The sequence below is a fragment of the Entelurus aequoreus genome, linkage group LG06 (genome assembly GCF_033978785.1).
Source record: "Entelurus aequoreus isolate RoL-2023_Sb linkage group LG06, RoL_Eaeq_v1.1, whole genome shotgun sequence".
Classification (NCBI taxonomy): Eukaryota; Metazoa; Chordata; class Actinopteri; order Syngnathiformes; family Syngnathidae; genus Entelurus; species Entelurus aequoreus.
This window is the reverse complement of record NC_084736.1, coordinates 83,712,839-83,737,037: the sequence shown is the minus strand read 5'-3', so window position 1 is coordinate 83,737,037 and position 24,199 is coordinate 83,712,839. Positions and strand designations below refer to the sequence as shown.

General features: G+C 39.0%; 2 protein-coding genes across 2 annotated transcripts in view; one reads left to right on the top strand and one right to left on the bottom strand.

Moving 5' to 3' along the window:
* tmem150aa (transmembrane protein 150Aa) overlaps positions 1 to 24,199 on the bottom strand; it is a 55,157-nt gene that overhangs the window by 6,487 nt on the left and 24,471 nt on the right. The window contains exons 2-7 of the mRNA XM_062051665.1: positions 12,520 to 12,802; positions 8,532 to 8,579; positions 8,375 to 8,461; positions 8,048 to 8,115; positions 2,396 to 2,523; positions 2,144 to 2,321 (exon numbers count right to left, since the gene is read on the bottom strand). Coding sequence (XP_061907649.1) covers positions 2,144 to 2,321; positions 2,396 to 2,523; positions 8,048 to 8,115; positions 8,375 to 8,461; positions 8,532 to 8,579; positions 12,520 to 12,584 — 574 coding nt within the window. The 5' untranslated portion in view covers positions 12,585 to 12,802. The remainder of the gene's footprint in view (positions 1 to 2,143; positions 2,322 to 2,395; positions 2,524 to 8,047; positions 8,116 to 8,374; positions 8,462 to 8,531; positions 8,580 to 12,519; positions 12,803 to 24,199) is intronic.
* LOC133652668 (potassium voltage-gated channel subfamily V member 2-like) overlaps positions 24,046 to 24,199 on the top strand; it is a 7,809-nt gene continuing 7,655 nt past the window's right edge. The window contains exon 1 of the mRNA XM_062051664.1: positions 24,046 to 24,199. This exon is cut by the window's right edge and continues 1,249 nt beyond it. Within this exon, the coding sequence (XP_061907648.1) occupies positions 24,120 to 24,199 (80 nt within the window). The 5' untranslated portion in view covers positions 24,046 to 24,119.

The following is a 24,199-nucleotide window of genomic DNA, read 5'->3' as shown; positions in this document are numbered from 1 at the left end:
ATATACACAAAATATAAAGCTATTCACATACACAAAAACCTAAACATTTGTCTATTCACATACACAACATATTAACCTTTGTCTGTCTATTCACATACACACAAAATATAAACATATGTCTGTCTACTCACATACAAACAATATTACCATCTGTCCACTCACATACACACAAAATATGTTATGTAAATCTGTCTGCTTAAACATCTTTCTAGTCACATACACACAAAATATCTGTCTGTCCACTCACATATACACAACATATAAAGCTATTCACATACACACAAAATATAAATATCTGTCTGTCCACTCACATATACACAACATATAAAGCTATTCACATACACAAAAACCTAAACCTCTTGTCTATTCACATACACAACATATTAACATTTGTCTGTCTACTCACATACACACAAAATATAAAAGCTATCCACATATACACAACATATTCCTAATCACATACACACAAAATTAGATACCTGTCGGTCCATTCACATACACACAAAATGCAGGATGACAATGTAAGCTTCAGTCTGTCCGATCACAGAATCAATGAGTCTTAAATGGGAGAATGAAAGGTGAGGAGCTAGTAAAGGTGAGGAGGTGAGTAGTGAGCTAGTAAAGGTGAGGAGGTGAGTAGTGAGCTAGTAAAGGTGAGGAGGTGAGTAGTGAGCTAGTAAAGGTGAGGAGGTGAGTAGTGAGATAGTAAAGGTGAGGAGGTGAGTAGTGAGCTAGTAAAGGTGAGGAGGTGAGTAGTGAGATAGTAAAGGTGAGGAGGTGAGTAGTGAGATAGTAAAGGTGAGGAGGTGAGTAGTGAGCTAGTAAAGGTGAGGAGGTGAGTAGTGAGCTAGTAAAGGTGAGGAGGTGAGTGTGAGCTAGTAAAGGTGAGGAGGTGAGTAGTGAGCTAGTAAAGGTGAGGAGGTGAGTAGTGAGATAGTAAAGGTGAGGAGGTGAGTGTGAGCTAGTTAAGGTGAGGAGGTGAGTAGTGAGCTAGTAAAGGTAAAGGAGGTGAGTAGTGAACTAGTAAAGGTGAGGAGGTGAGTAGTGAGCTAGTAAAGGTGAGGAGGTGAGTGTGAGCTAGTAAAGGTGTGAGCTAGTAAAGGTGTGAGCTAGTAAAGGTGAGGAGGTGAGTAGTGAGCTAGTAAAGGTGAGGAGGTGAGTGTGAGCTAGTAAGGGTGTGAGCTAGTAAAGGTGTGAGCTAGTAAAGGTGAGGAGGTGAGTAGGGAGCTAGTAAAGGTGAGGAGGTGAGTAGTGAGATAGTAAAGGTGAGGAGGTGAGTAGTGAGCTAGTAAAGGTGAGGAGGTGAGCGTGAGCTAGTAAAGGTGAGGAGGTGAGTGTGAGCTAGTAAAGGTGTGAGCTGAGTAGTGAGATAGTAAAGGTGAGGAGGTGAGCGTGAGCTAGTAAAGGTGAGGAGGTGAGTGTGAGCTAGTAAAGGTGTGAGCTAGTAAAGGTGAGGAGGTGAGTAGTGAGCTAGTAAAGGTGAGGAGGTGAGCATGAGCTAGTAAAGGTGAGGAGGTGAGTGTGAGCTAGTAAAGGTGTGAGCTAGTAAAGGTGAGGAGGTGAGTAGTGAGATAGTAAAGGTGAGGAGGTGAGCGTGAGCTAGAAAAGGTGAGTGTGAGCTAGTAAAGGTGTGAGCTAGTAAAGGTGAGGAGGTGAGTAGTGAGCTAGTAAAGGTGTGAGCTAGTAAAGGTGAGGAGGTGAGTAGTGAGCTAGTAAAGGTGTGAGCTAGTAAAGGTGAGGAGGTGAGTAGTGAGCTAGTAAAGGTGTGAGCTAGTAAAGGTGTGAGCTAGTAAAGGTGAGGAGGTGAGTAGTGAGCTAGTAAAGGTGTGAGCTAGTAAAGGTGAGGAGGTGAGTAGTGAGCTAGTAAAGGTGTGAGCTAGTAAAGGTGTGAGGTAGTAAAGGTGAGGTGAGTGTGAGCTAGTAAAGGTGTGAGCTATTAAAGGTGTGAGCTAGTAAAGGTGAGGAGGTGAGTGTGAGCTAGTAAAGGTGTGAGCTAGTAAAGGTGTGAGCTAGTAAAGGTGAGGAGGTGAGTGTGAGCTAGTAAAGGTGTGAGCTAGTAAAGGTGTGAGCTAGTAAAGGTGAGAAGGTGAGTGTGAGCTAGTAAAGGTGTGTGCTAGTAAAGGTGTGTACAAGTAAAGGATACTAAGGACGAGGGAGACCATGGCTGCGAGTGCCAGAGCCACGCGGAGGTGTGCCATCCAGTAGTCCAGGGCGGTGACTGCCACCCGGTAGGTGAGCACACACTGTAAGCACACAAAAAGAAGCCCTGCTGGGAAGGCCACACCGGCGCCCACGTAGTGCAGAGACTTGGCGTGGTCAACCTGTCAGGTGGATGAACACGATCAGAGGGTGGTGCTGTGTGGTCCAGGTGTGACTTTACTAAACGTGTGTTCACCTGGAAGTTGCCCACCATGACCAGACCCACTGCGTTGGTGCAACCTGACACCAGAGCGCTGGTGTTGACCCAACACCCGTGGCTGTGTTCTATCACCTGGGCGTAGCGCAGAAGGCACACCATCACCACTGTGGACAACAAATACACAAACACTTAACACCACCACTACAAGGTAAGTGGGAATGCACTAGACAATTTAACACAAATAATCACAACAATTCCAATGAGTGGCCAATGAAGACCTCATTGGCTTACAGTAAGTAATGTAGGAGCCTAAATGCTGTTTAAGTTCTTTTACATTTTATGGAAGAAGAAGGCTCGTAAAACTCCACAGTGTAGGGGGGGAAGCAACATGAAGGTGTTCGGTTTTCTTTCATGTATTGTAATCAACAGAAAGATAGTTTTAACCCAAGGACTACAAAGCGGAGAGAAGGCAGGATCTGCCCAAGTTCCAGACACCGCTTTTTTGAACTCTTTTACGAACCTTTCTTTGAACTGTTTTACAAACTTTTCTGTGAAGTGTTTACCACCTTTTCTTTTGGACTGTTCTGTAACCAAAGGCAACGCTGTTTTACGACCCACGTCCCTTTGAAAGCAGCTGTTGCCATGTGGTCAGGGAAAGTCCAAATAAAAGGAGGAGGCGTACAATCTTTGGCCAGAGCGCGCTGGAGACTGTGCAAGAGTACAGACCAGACGTTTCTCCTCAAATTGAGCCAAATTTAATTCTGTCTCTGTTTGATTCTTTGCTTCTTGTCCTGTTTAATACATGTCATCAGTGTTTGAACCTGACAGTAGGGCTGGGCGATATATGGAATATACGCGATACATCGTGGGTTTGTCTCCGTGCGATATAGAAAATGACTACATGGTGATATTGGAGTATACGTTCTGTTGCGTTTGACCAGATGTTCCTCCAGGGAATTTAAGTTTCTGGTCACTCCCAAGTTCTTTTTATGACACATAAGTTGAAGTTTAAATTGATCACCAGGCAGTAGTTGGTATTTTGTGGTTTATTCTCAAAGCTTTGAAAACAAACGTTTTTAAAATTTAAAATGTCACTTTATAAGTTAACCCGGCCGTATTGGCATGTGTTGCAATGTTAAGATTTCATCATTGATATATAAACTATCAGACTGCGTGGTCGCTAGTAGTGGCTTTCAGTAGGCCTTTAAGATTTCATCATTGATATATAAACTATCAGACCGCGTGGTCGCTAGTAGTGGCTTTCAGTAGGCCTTTAAACATATCCAAATATTAATAAAAGGCCATATCGCCCAGCCCTAATTATAAGGTAAACTTTATTTGTAATTATTACATTTGTCTGAATAATTTGATGACATACTATTTTTTACCGCTTTAATACAGTGAAGAATATTCAACTGTTTAATTGCATATATGGTGGAAGGATCTGTGTGGTAATAAGGTTTGGACACAATGCATTATGGGTAATGACAGTCCGGTATGGTGGAATCGAGCCACACAGTTTTTTGACCTTACTCTTACTAAACTCTTTCTTACTGCAACAAACTCGCTTTATTTTGTTCCCACGTCGTTATTGTTTGACGTTTTTGAATGATTAAGTTGACAAGTAAGCGATACAAAACGAAGAGGAGCGTCAAGCTAAGGCTTCATTAGGAAACTACAAGTACATTTCACTTATTTTCACTAACCAAACACTTGATTATAAAAGATGTACTATGCAAAGACAAGAGTTATGAATGTAGTTGATCAGACAAGTGTTTCTAATATTAGCCCCTCTTATCAAATAGATTGAATGTCAGGTGTACCTAATGTTGTGACTAGTGAGTCACAATGAAGGAAGTGAGTAATCGTTGCAGGAACATGTGGTAAAGGGTGAACACTGCAATGAAATGGGGAAAGGGGGCAACAATGAGTGGTGATCCAGCCTGACAGGTAGAGGAGGAGTAATGGATGAAGTGCAGAGGGGGGGGTCATGCAGGGGGAGGGTGAAACAGCTCATTAATTATTGATATGGCGAGCTCAGGCTATTTCAAGGCCTGCATGGCTCCTGAGGCTGACATAGGCACCACTTGATTGATTGTATGTATTTATGAAGAGAGTGTATATACATTGTTCATCCACTCATAGGGAACGTGAGCTTGTGTTGTTGCAAAAGTATTCAACCATATACATACAGTATATGTACAGTCAGGGCCAAATATATTGGCACCTCTGCATTTCTGTCAGACAATGCACCACTTCTCCCAGAACACATGACAAATGCTTTGGTAGTCACTAGGGGTGTAACGGTACACAAACATTTCGGTTCGGTACGTACCTCGGTTTAGAGGTCACGGTTCGGTTCATTTTCGGTACAGTAAGACAGTCTTTTTCAACCACTGTGCCGCGGCACACCAGTGTGCCGTGAGGTACAACCTAGTGTGCCGTGGGAGATTCAGATACAGTTTCACCTATTTGGGTTAAAAATATATTTTGCAAACCAGTAATTATAATCTGCAAATAATGTGCCGTTGTTGAGTGTCGGTGCTGTCTAGAGCTTGGCAGAGTAACCGTGTAATACTCTTCCTTATCAGTAGGTGGCAGCAGGTAGCTAATTGCTTTGTAGATGTGGGAAACAGCGGGAGGCAGCGTGCAGGTAAAAAGGTGTTTAATGCTTAAACCAAAAATAAACAAAAGGTGAGTGCCTCTAAGAAAAGGCATTGAAGCTTAGGGAAGGCTATGCAGAACGAAACTAGAACTGAACTGGCTTCAAAGTAAACAAAAACAGAATGCTGGACGACAGCAAAGACTTACTGTGGAGCAAAGACGGCGTCCACAATGTACATCCGTACATGACATGACCATCAACAATGTCCCCACAAAGAAGGATAAAAACAACTGAAATATTCTTGACTGCTAAAACAAAGCAGATGCGGGAAATATCGCTCAAAGGAAGACATGAAACTGCTACAGGGAAATACCAAAAAAAGAGAAAAAGCCACCAAAATAGGAGCGCAAGACAAGAACTAAAACACTACACACGGGAAAACACCAAAAAACTCCAAATAAGTCAGGGCGTGATGTGACAGGTACAGTACACCTACTTTGAGACAAGAGCTACATTGATGGATGGTTGGTTATGCTTTAAAGTCATATCCAACAATTGCAACAACGATTTTTTACTGTCAACTTAGTTTCGTTTTTTTAATGATTTCTGCTGCTGGTGTGACTCCGCATTTTTTCAATGAAAAAAATGCGCCTTGGCTCAAAAAAGGTTGAAAAACACTGCAGTAAGAAAACAACAAAATGTACATTTTTGGGTTATTTATTTAACAAATTAGCAAAATTTTCCACAAAAAATATTTTTCTTAGTGTAATATTTGATGTGAAGTAATGGGAACCTTGGATAGGTCAATAATTCATAATAACATTGATTTTGATTCAATATTATGTTTTGAGCAATGACAGTTTGAAAGAAAAAAAAACAGCTTTGTTTTATTAGTCAACATTGCAACTTTTTCTAAATTACATTTAACCTTTAAGCTTTTTTATTTCACTTTTGTTATGTTTTTGTTTATTTGAATAGTATTTTTAGAATGTGCCGTGGGCCTTTAAAACATTAGCTGTGGGCCGCAAATGGCCTCCGGGGCACACTTTTGACACCCCTGCTATAGATAATAAAATATTAAATCTATGGATAAAAAGCAGAGCCTGGCGACGCATGCGTGTTTATCATAACTCTCTCTCTGCCCCTCCCTCACCAGCAGCATTGGTTGCTCAAAACATAATATTGAATCAAAATCAATGTTATTATGAATTATTGACCTATCCAAGGTTCCCATTACTTCACATCAAATATTGCACTAAGAAAAATATTTTTGGTGGAAGATTTTGCAAATTACAAAAATGTATATTTTGTTGTTTTCTTACTGTACCGAAAATGAACCGAACCGTGACCTCTAAACCGAGCTACGTACCGAACCGAAATTTTTGTGTACCGTGACACCCCTAGTTAGAAGGCTTTAATTATGTTAAAAAATATATATAGAAGGTTGTAAAAAGTTGTATTTATTATAGTCCTCATTAGGGATGATGTTTGATAAGGAATTATCGAGTTCGAGCCTATTATCGAATCCTCTTATCGAACCGATTCCTTATCGATTCTCTTATCGAGTCCAGATAAATTGTTGTATATGGAAAAAACACACAATATTTGGTTTAACAAAAGCTCACTTCTATTATATAAGAAAAAAATAAAATCTAATAAATAAATAAATATTGACTGTTACCCCCCTAAAAAAATAAAATAAAATAAACAAATATTGACTGTTGTTACCCAAAGTATATTAAGTGGGATTTTTCAGAAAAACAAATATATACAGTAACACAATAACAACCTGTCTCTGTGATCACTATAGGTGTATAAATAATAATATAGTGTTAAATAAAATCAGTCCCTTGGGCACAAAACTGAAAATAATACAGCTCTCCAAAAAGTGCACTTCTGCTGCTATTGGAACATAACTGTTTGTTATGATGCTTTGACATTTTTGCACTTTATTTCTTTATTGAAAGAAACTTCTATGAAGAGAAAAGTCGTTTGCAAATGTGGTTACAATGCTAAAAAATGAAAAGTTAAAGCTAAAAAAAGAAATACACTTTATTGAGTTAACATTATTTCTTTATAAGGGGAAAGATGTGATGTTATGAGCTAGGAATATAACAACTACACTACCCAGCATGCAACGGGAGTGACGCGCATGCGCGGTAGCCCCGAAAAGTGTTGTTGCATGTAGCCACCCGGCAGCTAAGAATGAGGTTATGAGCACGCTGTGAAAGTAAACGTCAAAAACTCAGCCAACACGCCTCGTCTGCATTATTTATAATTAGACAGACAACACATCTACAGTGTGATTTTGTTTTGTTTACAAGGAAAGAAAAACAAAAGTTCAAAAAGGGAGATGTGTTGTATATATATGTATGTGCTGCGGTTGCTTTAAGAACGTTGCGACAGCTGCCGTAAAGGAGGTGCGTTGCTAGCCTGGTTGCTATGTTTCCGGTTGGTGGTAAAAGTGTTGGTCATGTGTTTGTACCCTGCTCAAATCTCTCAGTAAAGTTATTCATTGGATTATAATAATAAATTATAAATGGGTTGTACTTGTATAGCGCTTTTCTACCTTCAAGGTACTCAAAGCGCTTTGACAGTATTTCCCCATTTACCCATTCACACACACATTCACACATACCTTTTGTTTTGAACTTTATTACACCTTGGAGCGCTTTTTCCGGTCCATTGTTTTTCCTGCTTTCCCTATCTGCGCCTAATGACTGAGCTACGTGACGTCATTTCTTGTGATGTCACACGGGGCATTTCTGGGCGGGACGGGATTCCAGGGAATCGAATAAAGAACCAAATCTTTTTCTTTGCTATAGTGGTCTCGATAACGGGTACCGGTTCTCAAAAAGGGATTCGAGTCCGAGGACTCGGTTCTTTTCTTATCGAACAACCGGGAAAACCGGTTTCGAGTATCATCCCTAGTCCTCATATGCCACAGCCATGTCCAGTCCCAATTAAGTGTGATAAACTAGGGACGACTGTATTTACGACACATGAGAGCACATCTTCAGTACTGAACCTTCATTTGTTCACACCAACAACATTTCCTGGATGTATGTGGAGCTCAGACTCACCCATGAAGGCTCCAACATTGCCAATGAGGCTGAACAGGCAGCTTTCAGGAGGGAAAGAACCACATTTACTGTAACAAATGCAGACAAAACATGGAATTATTAACACAGTTGCATGGCAAAAGCATTTTGATGAAACGATGGCATCACTTTATGAGAGTACGCCCTTGATAAAGGCTCAGAGTCTTGTGATGTTGGACGACATAAAAGCAGGAGGTGATGCAGTGAAGTGTGGATGAGTGATGTGACAACCATAGCATGCTAAATCCACACGGTGACTAATGTAGTTGTGCAGGCTTTGATGAGAGGAACGAGGGTTAAACAGGACACCTGATTAGGGGGATGTCCTGGATGGTGCAACAGGTCTTGGGAAAGCCTGGGCGGAGCAGCTCCTCTGTGCACGTTACGTTGTAGGACCTGCAGCACCCATCACACCGAATCACTTCATGTCTCGTGTTAGACAACAAAGATCAAATGAAATGCTCACCAGTTTTCCACAGGACAAACATGGTGATTCATCACAGCCATGGCATATCTAGGGAGTAAACAACACCATTTCAAGTGTCATGACACAGTACTGATACAGTAGTAGGAGTTATCGCAGTAATAATACATACAAAAGTGTACGTACACTTGTAAAGAACATCATGTCACGGCGGTCTGGAGGTTCCAATCATTTCTACAACTCTTATTTTTGTGTGATGTAGTGATTGGAGCACATACTTGTTGGTCACAAAAACACTCATGAAGTTTGCTTCTTTTATGAATTTATTATGGGTCTACTGACCTGAGCTGCAATTTTCCAGAGCAATTGAGTTCGTCAAGACATTATTTGCATTGATTCATTTTGTAACATTTGAAATAAGACATTTATGAAAGACCTCATTTCAAAATAAAAAGGTTTTCTCATACACAGAAAGCTAAAAAGAATGTCGACACCAACGATCCGTGTATGGAGGCAGCAACAGCAACACACTGACGTCCGTCTGAGCAGCAGCTGCCTTGCACAAGAATGTTCTCTGAAACAACAAACTACAGCAGTGATAGGCTACTTTTAAAATCTAAGGATGTCAGAAAACGTCCCAGGACTGGTGTCACACCCTTTTCAGTCTTTTGATTAGGGCTGCAACTAACGATTCATTTGATAATCGATTAATCTGTCGATTATTACTTCGATTAATAATCGGATAAAAGAGACAAACTACATTTCTATCCTTTCCAGTATTTTATTGAAAAAAACCAGCATACTGGCACCATGTTGTGGACATTGGGGGTGCAGCATACACCAACAATAACACAGAAATGTAACTCATCAGAACTGAATCAGATATTGTACACGTTTCTGTTGTGAATAATAAAGGATTAATTTTAGGCTGCCTCTGAATAATAGCATGAAATATTCCAGCACCTTCATAACGTTTAGTTATACTAGAGCGTCACTCAAATCTAAATATATTTATGTAGCTTTATCAGTCCGGCTACATTGATCCATTATGAAACCAACCTGAGATATTTCTGTCCGTTACGTTTATTTCCAAATTGGTAACCGTGCGTTTTCTCTCTCAAGACGGAGTCAAATGTGCCGGAGACACATTATCAGCCCCGCGTTGCAACAAAGGCATAACTTTAACGTTACTCACAAAAAAGCTGAAGTCATGAATGCTTGTTGCCACTATGGACTTAAAAAGTTACGTACTGTGAGTTCCTCCCTTCATCCATGGCTCCAACATGTTTCTTCTTCAGGTGCTCCTGAAGCAATGTTGTACTTCCGTGCCATTTTGCAGGAAACGCTCTTCTTTGAAGTCTTTAAAGTGAAGTGTTCCCACACTTTTGACGACTTAGGTCGTACACTTTTCTCCATTGAAGCAATAACCTCAAGATGTTTCTCCGCTAAACTATCGGTAGTGTTTTCCTGCGCCATTTTTCGATTTTTTCCTAGCAAAGGAGACGCCGTCGTCACGTGAGCTGCACATGACACATCATTGGCTAGCTTACGCCACCTCGTGAGACGTAGCCTCAGCGCCGCCCTGGCGCTGTTTTGTACTGTTTTTGTACTTATTTTGATTATTGTTTCTCAGCTGTTTGTAAATGTTGCAGTTTATAAATAAAGGTTTATAAAACAAAACAAAACAAACAAAAAAAGCCTCCGCACATACGCATAGCATAGTTCCAACGAATCGATGACTAAATTAATCGCCAACTATTTTGGTAATCGATTTTAATCGATTAGTTGTTGCAGCCCTACTTCTGATTAGACAGTTGACAAGTGCGTTTGCACACCGCTTAGAGAAAAATTGGCTGAAATTACTTATAATTATTGCAGTTTTAAAACATGACGTCTGATGGTAAGAGACGAAAAGTTAGTGAGTGTAGGTTTTTTTGGCGCTTTTGCATTTGCCAGTCTAAAAATAAACTACTTCTCCCATTGTTGTCTGCACAACACGGGATCAGAGGGCGGGGGCATGGAACGCAGTAAGGGGGAAGAAATGAGGAAGAGAAAAGTGTGATCGGAGTAGATAAGAGGAATTGTTTATGGACTAAACATGTCAACAAAGTCCACCCACAACATTTTGAGCTATGTTGCTAACAAACAGATAAACAAACCCTGGCGAAAACATAACCTCTTTGGCAGAGTTCCACATACTAAAGCTAAACCTTGGTGTGGAGTGTTTCCAAGGCGACACAGAGCGGGTCAGGGTGCACCGCCGCTGAGGGAAAGCGTCCGGTAGGAGCGAGGATCTGCACACCGCAGGAAATATGAGAAGCTACTTGGTTAACCATCACCCAGAAAAGCTAAACATACATTTTTGAGGTATTTACATTATTTCAAGTAAAATTGTCAGATATTTGCTTGGAACAAGGGATGTTTCCGCACAATTCTTTGCATTTAATAATACATATGATTAAAACTTTTGAGCAGTACTTTTCAGTGGCGGTATAGTACAGAATATGATTTATTAGTATCACGGTACTATAGTAATACCGGTCTACCGTACAACCCTAGTTAATATACAGGTTACAGAACGTAAATGAAGTATTGTTTGTGTTTTTTAGATGATTTTCCAAAGTGATTTAGAGGCAGAATGGATTGATATAGCTGCATTGCTAGCCACCTACGAGTTAGAATGCAAAAAAACTTTTGTCTTCTTGTCTCTCATAAGGATTGTGAACGATAGGCGACATGTTTTTAAAAAGTGCAGTTCACCTTTAATACCATGACAATATTGAAGTGTAAGATTTTGATATCGTTACATCCCTACTAAATAGCCTACATGTGGATAAAGTTGCAAGGCCACGCATAATTGTTTGAATTTGAGAAATTCGGTGCGATCGCAACATCACACATTCCTGGAGGGTCTGCATTATGAACCCTGCTGTGTGCACTGGAGCACATTCATATTGGAACACACACTTTTTCCACAAAGTTGATCTCAAAGAGTTATCCAAAATGTGTGATTCAAGTCAACCTCTGATTTGCTAATTTGTTCAACTAATTCAGTGTTTTTCAACCTTTTTTCAGCCAAGGCACATTTTTTGCGTTGAAAAAATGCGGAGGCACACCACCAGCAGAAATCATTAAAAAAAACAAACTCAGCTGACAGTAAAAAGTCGTTGTCGCAATTGTTGGATATGACTTTAAAGCATAACCAAGCATGCATCACTATAGCTCTTGTCTCAAAGTAAGTGTACTGTCACCACCTGCCACATCACACCCTGACTTATTTGGACTTTTTTGCTGTTTTCCTGTGTGTAGTGTTTTACTTCTTGTCTTGCGCTCCTATTTTTTGGGGTATTTTCCTGTAGCAGTTTCAGGTCTTCCTTTGAGCGATATTTCCCGCACCTACTTTGTTTTAGCAGTCAAGAATATTTCAGTTGTTTTTATCCTTCTTTGTGGGGACATGGTTGATTGTCATGTCATGTTCGGATGTACATTGTGGACGCCGTCTTTGCTCCACAGTAAGTCTTTGCTGTCGTCCAGCATTCTGTTCTTGTTTACTTTGTAGCCAGTTCAGTTTTAGTTTTGTTCTGCGTAGCCTTCCCTAAGCTTCAATGCCTTTTCTTAGAAGCACTCACCTTTTGTTTATTTTTGGTTTAAGCATTAGACACATTTTTTACCTGCACCCTGCCTCCCAATGTTTCCGACATCTACAGAGCAATTAGCTACCGGCTGCCACCTACTGATATGGTTACTCTGCCGAGCTCTAGACAGCACCGACACTCAACAACAACACACCATTTGCAGACTATAATTACTGCTTTGCAAAAAATATTTTTAACCCAAATAGGTGAAATTACATAATCTTCCACGGCACACCAGACTGTATCTCAGTGGTTGAAAAACACTGAACTAATTGATTAAGAAGTATACACGGAAACTATGTAGGATTTCCCACATAGCAGTTATAACTTCACAAGGAAATGATTGTATTATTGCTAAAGTGTAAATAAAAACCTTGACCCAGGATGCTACTCACACTATCCATATTCCTGTGATGGAGAAGGCAGACAGGCTGACAGGCAGGACGATCCAGGCAGTCATTGGGCTGGCAGTGGGTTGGCTTTGTCCCAAGCATGGGGTGAGAGGGCGGCTTTGGGTCAGAGTAGCGACACGACACAAGGGTTCAAACGGGAGCGGGTGGGGTTGCGGGGTCACCAACACACAGGGGAACACACAGGGAGGGGGAAGGGGGGTACGAGAGGACGGAAGGGGGGATGACACGGCTCTTCTGTTCCAGAAACCCTGCAACCAGCCACAACCTGCTTGAAGAAACAAAACAAAAATATTTATGCTGTTTTTTTTAAAAGGATTCAAGGAACTTCATTGCCATACCAGCACACGTGTGACACATGAGATGGGGTAAATACTGATACTGATAGAGATCACATGACAGTAGAGGGCAAGTACTGTTGGTGCGGACAAACCGGAATCTTCCCCACTTTGAGAATCCTTTTCTCATTTTCCACCTTTACTGAAACTTAAAGAGTATACCATATCATCATTGCCAAATTTTTACCAAATACAGTATTTTAAGTTTTACCAATTTTATTTTGTTACACACAGTCAAACTGGTTTTTAAATGCTTAAATAACTCTGATCCCCAATTGCTGTGCAAGGCAATTACAAGACTGCAAAGTGGTAGCAGATCTACGTCAAAAGGCAACTGTAGCGTTCCATTCTGTAGAACATCTTTTGCCCAGACTGCATTTTCAATAAAAGGAGCACAACTATGGAACTCTCTGCCTGACACTTTGAAATGTATACCTGCACTTGTCACTTTCAAAAAACAAACAAAATTGTGGCTAGTTGAGCAACAATCGTGTTCCCATGTTTAGTTTTTACTCATTTTTACTAATTGGTTCTTTTCTAGTCTGCACTTTGTCTGTGTTATTATTATTATTGGCTTTTATCCAGTTTGCACTTTGTATTATTACTATTATCATTATTATCGACTCCTCTTTGCCTCATTCTTTTTATTTTCCTATTTTAATTATGTTAGATCTGTGTTGTTGTTGTTGTTGGGGACAAGTGTTGTAAATGAGCTTTGGCTACAAACACTATGATGCATACATTGGATAACTGTTTCAGATATCTATGTTTCTGTATCTGTCCCTATTTCAAATAAACCATATATATATATATATATATATATATATATATATATATATATATATATATATATATATATATATATATATATATATATATATATATATATATATATATATATATATATATATATATATATATATATATATATATATATATATATATATATATATATATACTACCATTCAAAAGTTTGGGGTCACCCAAACAATTTTGTGGAATAGCCTTCATTTCTAAGAACAAGAATAGACTGTCGAGTTTCAGATGAAAGTTCTCTTTTTCTGGCCATTTTGAGCGTTTAATTGACCCCACAAATGTGATGCTCCAGAAACTCAATCTATTCAAAGGAAGGTCAGTTTTGTAGCTTCTGTAACGAGCTAAACTGTTTTCAGATGTGAGAACATGATTGCACAAGGGTTTTCTAATCATCAATTAGCCTTCTGAGCCAATGAGCAAACACATTGTACCATTAGAACACTGGAGTGATAGTTGCTGGAAATGGGCCTCTATACACCTATGTAGATATTACACCAAAAACCAGACATTTGCAGCTAGAATAGTCATTTACCACATTAGCAATGTATAGAGTGTATTTCTTTCAAGTTAAGACTAGTTTAAAGTTATCTTCATTGAAAAGTACAGTGCTTTTCCTTCAAAAATAAGGACATTTCAATGTGACCCCAAACTTTTGAACGGTAGTATATATATATATATATATATATATATATATATATATATATATATATATATATATATATATATATATATATATATATATATATATATATATATATATATATATATATATATATATATATATATATATAAAGGGGCTCTTTGCAACCTCTACACAGTAACATTTTCCAAGCCAAAAATTAGGGATGTCCGATAATATCGGACTGCCAATATTATCAGCCAATAAATGCTTTAAAATGTAATATCGGAAATGATCGGTATCGGTTTCATAATTATCTGTATCGGTTTCAAAAAGTAAAATTCATGATTTTTTAAAACGCCGTAGGGAGAGGTACAGAGCTACAACTTTGCGTGCCGCCCCAATCACATAATATCTACGGCTTTTCACGCACACAAGTGAATGCAAGGCATACTTGTTCAACAGCCATACAGGTCACACTGAGGGTCGCCGTATAAACAACTTTAACACTGTTACAAATATGCGCCGCACTGTGAACCCACACCAAACAAGAATGACAAACACATTTCGGTAGAACATCCGCACCGTAACGCAACATAAACACAACAGAACAAATACCCAGAACCCCTTGCAGCACTAACTCTTCCGGGACGCTACAATATACACCCCCCGCTAAGGATGATACTCGAAACCGGTTTTCCCGGTTGTTCGATAAGAAAAGAACCGAGTCCTCGGACTCGAATCCCTTTTTAAGAACCGGTACCCGTTATCAAGACCACTATAGTAAAGAAAAAGAGTTGGTTCTTTATTCGAATCCCTCGGAACGAATCCCGTCCCGACCAGAAATGCCCCTTGAGACATCACAAGAAATGACGTCATGTAGCTCAGTCATTAGGCGCAGATAGGGAAAGCAGTAAAAACAATGGACTGGAAAAAGCGCTCCAAGGTGTAATAAAGTTTAAAACAAAAGGTATAATCCAATGAATAACTTTACTGAGAGATTTGAGCAGGGTAAACCACATGACCAACACTTTTACCACCAACCGGAAACATAGCAACCAGGCTAGCAACGCACCTCCTTTACGGCAGCTGTCGCAATGTTCTTAAAGCAACTGCAGCACATACATATATATACAACACTACAGCACATACATATATATACAACACTGCAGCACATACATATATATACAACATATCTCCCTTTTTTAACTTTTGTATTTCTTTCCTTGTAAACGTTACAAAATCACACTGTACATGTGTTGTCTGTCTAATTATAAATAATGCAGACGAGGCGTGTTGGCTGAGTTCTTGACGTTTACTTTCACAGCGTGCTCATAACCTCATTCTTAGCTGCCGGGTGGCAACATGCAACAACACTTTTCGGGGCTACCGCGCATGCGCGTCACTCCCGTAGCATGCTGGGTAGTGTAGTTGTTATATTCCTAGCTCATAACATCACATCTTTCCCCCTATAAAGAAATAATGTTGACTCAAGTGTATTTCTTTTTTTAACTTTAACTTTTCATTTTTTAGCATTGTAACCACATTTGCAAACAACTTTTCTCTTCATAGAATTTTCTTTCAATAAAGAAATAAAGCATCAAAGCATCATAACAAACAGTTATGTTCCAATAGCAGCAGAAGTGCACTTTTTGGAGAGCTGTATTATTTTAAGTTTTGTGCCCAAGGGACTGATTTTATTAAACACTATATTATTATTTATACACCTATAGTGATCACAGAGACAGCTTGTTATTGTGTTATAGTATATATTTGTTTTACTGAAAAATCCCACTTATATATGGCAGCACGGTGGAAGAGGGGTTAGTGCGTCTGCCTCACAATACGAAGGTCCTGAGTAGTCGTGAGTTCAATCCCGGGCTCGGGATCTTTCTGTGTGGAGTTTGTATGTTCTCCCCGTGACTGCGTGGGTTCTACTCCGGCTTCCTCCCACCTCCAAAGACATGCACCTGGGGATAGGTTGATTGGCAACACTAAATTGACCCTAGTGTGTGAATGTGAGCGTGAATGTTGTCTGTTTATCTGTGTTGGCCCTGCGATGAGGTGGCGACTTGTCCAGGGAACAGGTTACTCATCAGTTACTCAGTACTTGAGTAGTTTTTTCACAACATACTTTTTACTTTTACTCAAGTAAATATTTGGGTGACTACTCCTTACTTTTACTTGAGTAATAAATCTCTAAAGTAACAGTACTCTTACTTGAGTACTGTTCGGGCTACTCTACCCACCTCTGCTGACAAGCAATATAATCATCTCTGCCAAAAAAGGGGGTACCTGAACGCAACACCATGTCCACTACCTTCCTGTGTGTGTTGGGGCTAGCAGAACACAGCAGCAGCCCACATCTTAGGTCAATATTACTCCTGTTGTTTCACTGACAAGACACAACTTAATGGCTGTCAAACGCTAATAAAGCCACCTAACAAATCGAGCAAACGTCCCCCCGTCTGCTCCAATGCGCCGTGTAACGGAACCGCTAGCGGTGTTAGCTTCGACATTGCTAGTTAGCGTGCACTTTACCGGCGGATCTTTTTCTCTCGCCCGCATCTTCATTTCCGTTCAACCTTCGTGACGAGTGTTTTGTGAAGTGATGAAGCAGAGTGTGGGATTAAGCGTCTACCTATTAGTTTGTACTCACCCCCAGCAGGTAAGACCCTCGCCGCGCACCAACAACCTTGCTTTCCCTTCACAAAATAGCTCTTTCTTTGCTAATCAAGTTGCCATTCGCTAGCTTCCGCTTTGGGCATTTTCAAAGTAAGAGATTTTTCAAAAGTTTTTTTTTTGTACATTAACAAAAAAAATCTCTTTGAAAAGAATAATCAACAAAAATATTGTAAACCAATTAACAATTTGGCCCACCACGTCATTTAGATTTAGATTTCCTTTTATTGTCATTCAAATTTGAACTTTACAGCATACTTGCCAACCTTGAGACCTCAGAATTAGGGTATTTATTTTTTTGGATAATCTAATTAGGATATATATATATATATATATATATATATATATATATATATATATATATATATACATATATATATATTAGGGCTGCAACAACTAATCGATTCAATTGATTAAAATCGATTAAATCGATTAAAATCGATTATTAAATTAGTTCCCGAATTATTTAGTCATCGATTCGTTGGATCTATGCTATGCGCATTCGCAGAGTTATTTTTTATTTGCTTATAAACTGCAACATTTACAAACAGCTGAGAAACAATAATCAAAATAAGTATGGTGCCAGTATGCTGTTTTTTTCCCCAATAAAATACTGGATAAGATAGAAATGTAGTTTGTCTCCTTTATCCGATTATTAATCGATTATTCGAAGTAATAATTGACAGATTAATCGATTATCAAAATAATCGTTAGTTGCAGCCCTAATATATATATATATATATATATATATATATATATATATATATATATATATATATATATATATATATATATATATATATATATATATATATATATATATATATCGTGTCTGTCTATCTGTGTTGGCCCTGCGATGAGGTGGCGACTTGTCCAGGGTGTACCCCACCTTCCGCCCGATTGTAGCTGAGATAGGCTCCAGCACCCCCCGCGACCCCGAAAGGGATAAGCAGTAGAAAATGGATGGATGGATATATATATATAAAATAAATACTTGAATTTCAGTGAATTACAGCTATATATATATATATATATATATATATATATATATATATATATATATATATATATATATATATATATATATATATATATATATATATATATATATATATATATATATATATATTAGGGCTGCAACAACTAATCGATTAAATCGATTAAAATCGATTATTAAAATAGTTGCCGATTAATTTAGTCATCGATTCGTTGGATCTATGCTATGCGCAGAGTTTTGTTTTTTTTTAATACAATTTTTTTTTTTTTTTAAATAAACCTTTATTTATAAACTGCAACATTTACAAACAGCTGAGAAACAATAATCAAAATAAGTATGGTGCCAGTATGCTGTTTTAAAAAAAAAAAAAACCCAGATAGGATAGAAATGTAGTTTATCTAATTTATCCGATTATTAATCGATTAATCGAAGTAACAATCGACAGATTAATCGATTATCAAATTAATCGTTAGTTGCAGCCCTAATATAAATATATATATATATATATATATATATATATATATATATATATATATATATATATATATATATATATATATATATATATATATATATATATATATATATATATATAATATATATATATAATATATATATATATATATATATATATATATATATATATATATATATATATATATATATATATATATATATATATATATATATTGTACAGGGTGTATCCCGCCTTCCGCCCGAATGCAGCTGAGATAGGCTCCAGCACCCCCCGCTACCCCAAAAGGGACAAGCGGTAGAAAATGGATGGATATATATATATATATATATATATATATATACTGTATATACAGGAGAACGCTACATTTGGGACTGCATTGTGCCGAGTGTGACATTTGGTGGAGGAGGAATTATGGTGTGGGGTTGTATGTGAGTAAAGGCAGGTGGCCAAATACTTTTGGCAATATAGTATATATTTGATTTGATTTTTATTTTTATTTTTTTAATGTGGGAAAAAGAACATTTGATTCATATTGTATTGTATTTCTGTTAACTGTATGTGGGGAAAAAAATTCAATAAACAAGTGTTTAAAAAAGAAAGATGTAGAATATCGTTATGATAGATAAAATGCTATATGAGCTCTCCCAGTCTTCCATCTGAGGCACAAAAGATCATTGTTGACACGGAACGCTGCACAATTTATGGGACAGTTTGCAGTCTCCTGTGATATATGAAGGATAATCCACATTCTTGTGTCTCTAAGCAGCTTTAAAAAGACTACATTTGATCTGTGAATCTTGCAGACTCAATGGAAGACAGGAAGCTGATACGAATCCTAATGGAGCATGAAAATATTACAGTGACGTGCTGCCAATATCATATCATCTATGATCATTTACATAATTAACGCAAACCTTTTTCTTTTGCATGACTCTTTGTGTTCCTATTAAAGCATATGTTAACAAGACTATTAAACAACTGAAATCCTTCAGGGTTTAAAGAGGTTAGCGTTGGCTGCCACCAGCATAGGGAATAAAGTTGCTCATCCAGAATGTCTTAATTTGCAGAGTTTTTATGGCTGCAGGTCTGTTATTGATTTTTAATACGAGGATTTGTTGGCCAGTAAAGTTATGTTTCACATCTGATCGAGCAACAAAAACAAAGGTTGCGGGTTATTTAAACACATTGTTAGTTTGAAGCATTACGACCGTGACACATGCACGATGCATCGCAGACAAAAACAATGGATTACGTCTGAGACTGTGACCTTTGCCCACCTTAGTTCAAACAATGCAGCCCCCGCCCCCCCAATTAGGAAGTGCAGACGTAGGCTTAATGCCTTGATCCTCTTTTATGCATCCGCAGTCTTGCTTAGTTCAAGAGAAGGGTGCTGCTGTACACTGCTGGTGGGCGGATCAATACTAATACAATGCTGCCTCAGTTTCTGTTGGCAAGTTCAAAAGCTCTGATGAAAACTAATCCAATAAATCTGTTTAAGACACCCAAAATAAGAAAACAAAAGACATGTCATTGAGAATAATTTTAGTTTTACATGCGGAAAACAATGTGAAATACATACAAATGATGACTAAAATGGACAAGTAAACATTTGGCATATTTTCTTCCTTTATTGAAGACTCCTGTGACAAAGACGGAGATGAGTGGAGAGGAGGTAGGAAATAGGCCAGCAAGCGGATGCCACCTTCATACTTTGCCGCCATTTTTTTCTTCTTAAAGTTTCTTAAAGGCCTACTGAAATGACATTTTTTTAAATCTAAACGGGGATAGCAGATCCATTCTATGTGTCATACTTGATCATTTCGCAATATTGCCATATTTTTGCTGAAAGGATTTAGTAGAGAACATCGACGATAAAGTTCGCAACTTTTGGTCGCTGATAAAAAAAGGTTCCACGCTACTTCCTGTACCGGAAGTAGCGTGACGTCACAGGTTGAAAGGCTCCTCCCATTTCCCCATTGTTTACACCAGCAGCGAGAGCGATTCCGACCGAGAAAGCGACGATTACCCCATTAATTTGAGCGAGGATGAAAGATTTGTGGATGAGGAACGTGAGAGTGAAGGACTAGAGTGTAGTGCAGGACGTATCTTTTTTCGCTCTGACCGTAACTTAGGTACAAGCTGGCTCATTGGATTCCACACTCTCTCCTTTTTCTATTGTGGATCACGGATTTGTATTTTAAACCACCTCGGATACTATATCCTCTTGAAAATATGAGTCGAGAACGCGAAATGGACATTCAGAGTGACTTTTATCTCCACGACAATACATCGGTGAAGCACTTTAGCCACGGAGCTAACGTGATAGCGCGTTTAAATGCAGATAGAAATAAGCCCCTGACTGGAAGGATAGACAGCAGATCAACAATACTACTATCAGGAGACACCGAACCAAACACTGGACCTGTAACCACACGGTTAATGCTGTGCCGCCTGTCGAAGCCTAGCAATGCTGTTGCTAACGACGCCATTGAAGCTAACTTAGCTACAGGACCTCGTCAGAGCTATGTTAAAAACTTTAGCGCTCCACCTACGCCAGCCCTCATCTGCTCATCAACACCCGTGCTCACCTGCGTTCGACGGCGCAACGAAGGACTTCACCCGATCATCGACGCGGTCGGCGGCTAGCGTCGGATAGCGCGTCTGCTATCCTCAAAGTCCTCCTGGTTGTGTTGCTGCAGCCAGCCGCTAATACACCGATCCCACCTACAGCTTTCTTCTTTGCAGTCTCCATTGTTCATTAAACAAATTGCAAAAGATTCACCAACACAGATGTCCAGAATACTGTGGAATCATGCGAAGAAAACAGAGCTTTTTGTATTGGATACAATGTGTCCGAATACTTCGTTCCAACCATTGACGTCACACGCTTACGTCATCATACATAGACGTTTTCAACCGGAAGTGTGGCGGGAAATGTAAAATGTCACTTTATAAGTTAACCCGGCCGTATTGGCATGTGTTGCAATGTTAAGATTTCATCATTGATATATAAACTATCAGACTGCGTGGTCGCTAGTAGTGGCTTTCAGTAGGCCTTTAACCGTCTTCATTAAAGCGCTGTCACTCGCAACTTTATTTGGTCCCATGGTGGCTTATTTTGCATGCGTATTAAAAGGGGACCTATGATTATTTTTAACCTCAATTTAAAATACTCGCTTATGGTACCGATAACATATATTGAACAGCTTTGGTGTGAAATTTGTGTGAATTTCGCTTCACAGTTAGATTTAGATTTAGATTTCACTTTTATAACCTGTTTGTGAGTCTGTCCGCGAGATGTTCTCTTGTGGAGGCGTTCTCAGATTGCAAATGAAACCACGCCCCACTTTCTCTAAAGGTATCATTTATTTTCTGAAAATGTTGGTTAATTATACCGTATTTTCCCGACTATAAGGCGCACTTAAAATCATTTTTTTTCTCAAAACTCGACAGTGCGCCTTTTGACACGGTGCGCCTAATGTACGGAATAATTCTGGTTGTGCTTACCGTCCTCGAAGCAATTTTATTTGGTACATGGTGTAATGATAAGTGGGACCAGTGGTAGACTGTAATGTGATGGCAATATGACTCAAGTAAACAACACCAACATTTGATATGTTCCATTGGAAATATAGAACATTACACACAGTCGCTCAAAAATCTATCAAAATGTTTTAGTATGACTTTGGTAAGCTATAAAGCCACACCACTTGATGGATGGTACTGTGCTTCAACATAGGAGTATTATTATGCTGTGTGTATAAGGTAATATATATTATCTGGCGTTTTGTTTCGCAATATTATGCCAAAGCAACTTTTCTTACCTTCTGGTACCTGCTGATCTGTATTTGGGATCTGCATAAATTCTGAAAAATTGCCCGCTTCTAGCAGCAGTGTTATTATGTGCATGTCAAGATTAGATGAAAATAATACTTTATCCTAATCTTTTGTGTTTCTTTAGAGACTGAAGCAGGCTGAGAGCTTTTCTTAATGTCCAAATGACGTCACAACGTATAGCCCAGTGTTTTTCAACCACTGTGCCGCGGCACACTAGTGTGCAGTGAGATACAGTCTGGTGTGCCGTGGGAGATGATCTAATTTCACCTGTATTTGTTAAAAATATTTTTTGCAAAGCCGTAATTATAGTCTGCAAATGATGTGTTGTTGTTGAGTGTCGGTGCTGTCTAGAGCTCGGCAGAGTAACCGTGTAATACTCTTCCATATCAGTAGGTGGCAGCAGGTAGCTAATTGCTTTGTAGATGTCGGAAACAGCGGGAGGCAGCGTGCAGGTAAAAAGGTGTCTAATGCTTAAACCAAAAATAAACAAAAGGTGAGTGCCCCTAAGAAAAGGCATTGAATTTAGGGAAGGCTATGCAGAACAAAACTAAAACTGAACTGGCTACAAAGGAAAATAGAATGCTGGACGACAGCAAAGACTTACTGTGGAGCAAAGACGGCGTCCACAAAGTACATCCGAACATGACATGACAATCAACAATGTCCCCACGAAGAAGGATAAAAACTGAAATATTCTTGATTGCTAAAACAAAGTAGATGCGGGAAATATCGCTCAAAAGAAGACATGAAACTGCTACAGGAAAATACCAAAAAAAGAGAAAAAGCCACCAAAATAGGAGCGCAAGACAAGAAGTAAAACACTACACACAGGAAAACATAAAAAAACCTCCAAATAAGTCAGGGTGTGATGTGACAGGTGGTGACAGTACACCTACTTTGAGACAAGAGCTATAGTGATGCATGCTTGCTTATGCTTTAAAGTCATATCCAACAATTGCGACAACGACTTTTGACTGTCAACTGAATTTGGTTTTTTAGTGATTTCTGCTGGTGGTGTGCCTCCGCATTTTTTCAACGCAAAAAATGTGCCTTGGCTCAAAAAAGGTTGAAAAACACTGGTATAGCCAGACTGCAAAAGCCCGCGAACAGAGCCATGCAAAATGCATGAAGCTTATGATTTGACCCTTTGGCATTGTGTACCACAAGTACCCAACATTGTAACCACATTTATAAGTCCGAAGAGAGGGGAATCATCATAGGTCTCCTTCAATGAAAAAACTGAAGTAGTCACCAACGTATGGAAATCTTTGTTTGGGCACTCGATTCCACTGGTGATGAAAAGTAAGTAAAAAGTATTGGTATCTGCAACACTTGCCATGTATTTACTCGGTGAAGAATCCATACCAAAATGTGTCCATTCAGTTGGAATCCATGACACATGTTGGATGTTCCAATAATAGCTTTTCAATATGACTTCCTTTGCGTAATCTGAGAGGATTGCAAACAGATTAATGAATCACACACTCCATGCATTTATGAACAAACAAAACATGGTGCTCGAATCACCCATTTGAACACTAATCACTATTAATCAATGTCATAGATTACAGTTCAAATGAAAAAAAACCGGGCATTGATACCCATTTATTGAGATATGCCGCCCGGCCAACGTTATGTTATCCTTGGAGATCAGCAGGGGATAATGGTATTTAGATGTCCTGTAAGCACGTGGATCGTCTCAGTCAGCAACATTAATGGGGCCATGAGGCATCCTGTTCAAGCGTAGGTAAAAGGGTATTAGACACGAGTAATGCTGGCAGGTTTGAGTGCTGTCTGCTCTCCAGTCTCTACACTGACATGGGGAGCACCAGCAAGGTAGTCCAGTTTTTCAACAGGAGACAGAGTCTCTTCCCCAACTACAAAGTCACAGATCCCGA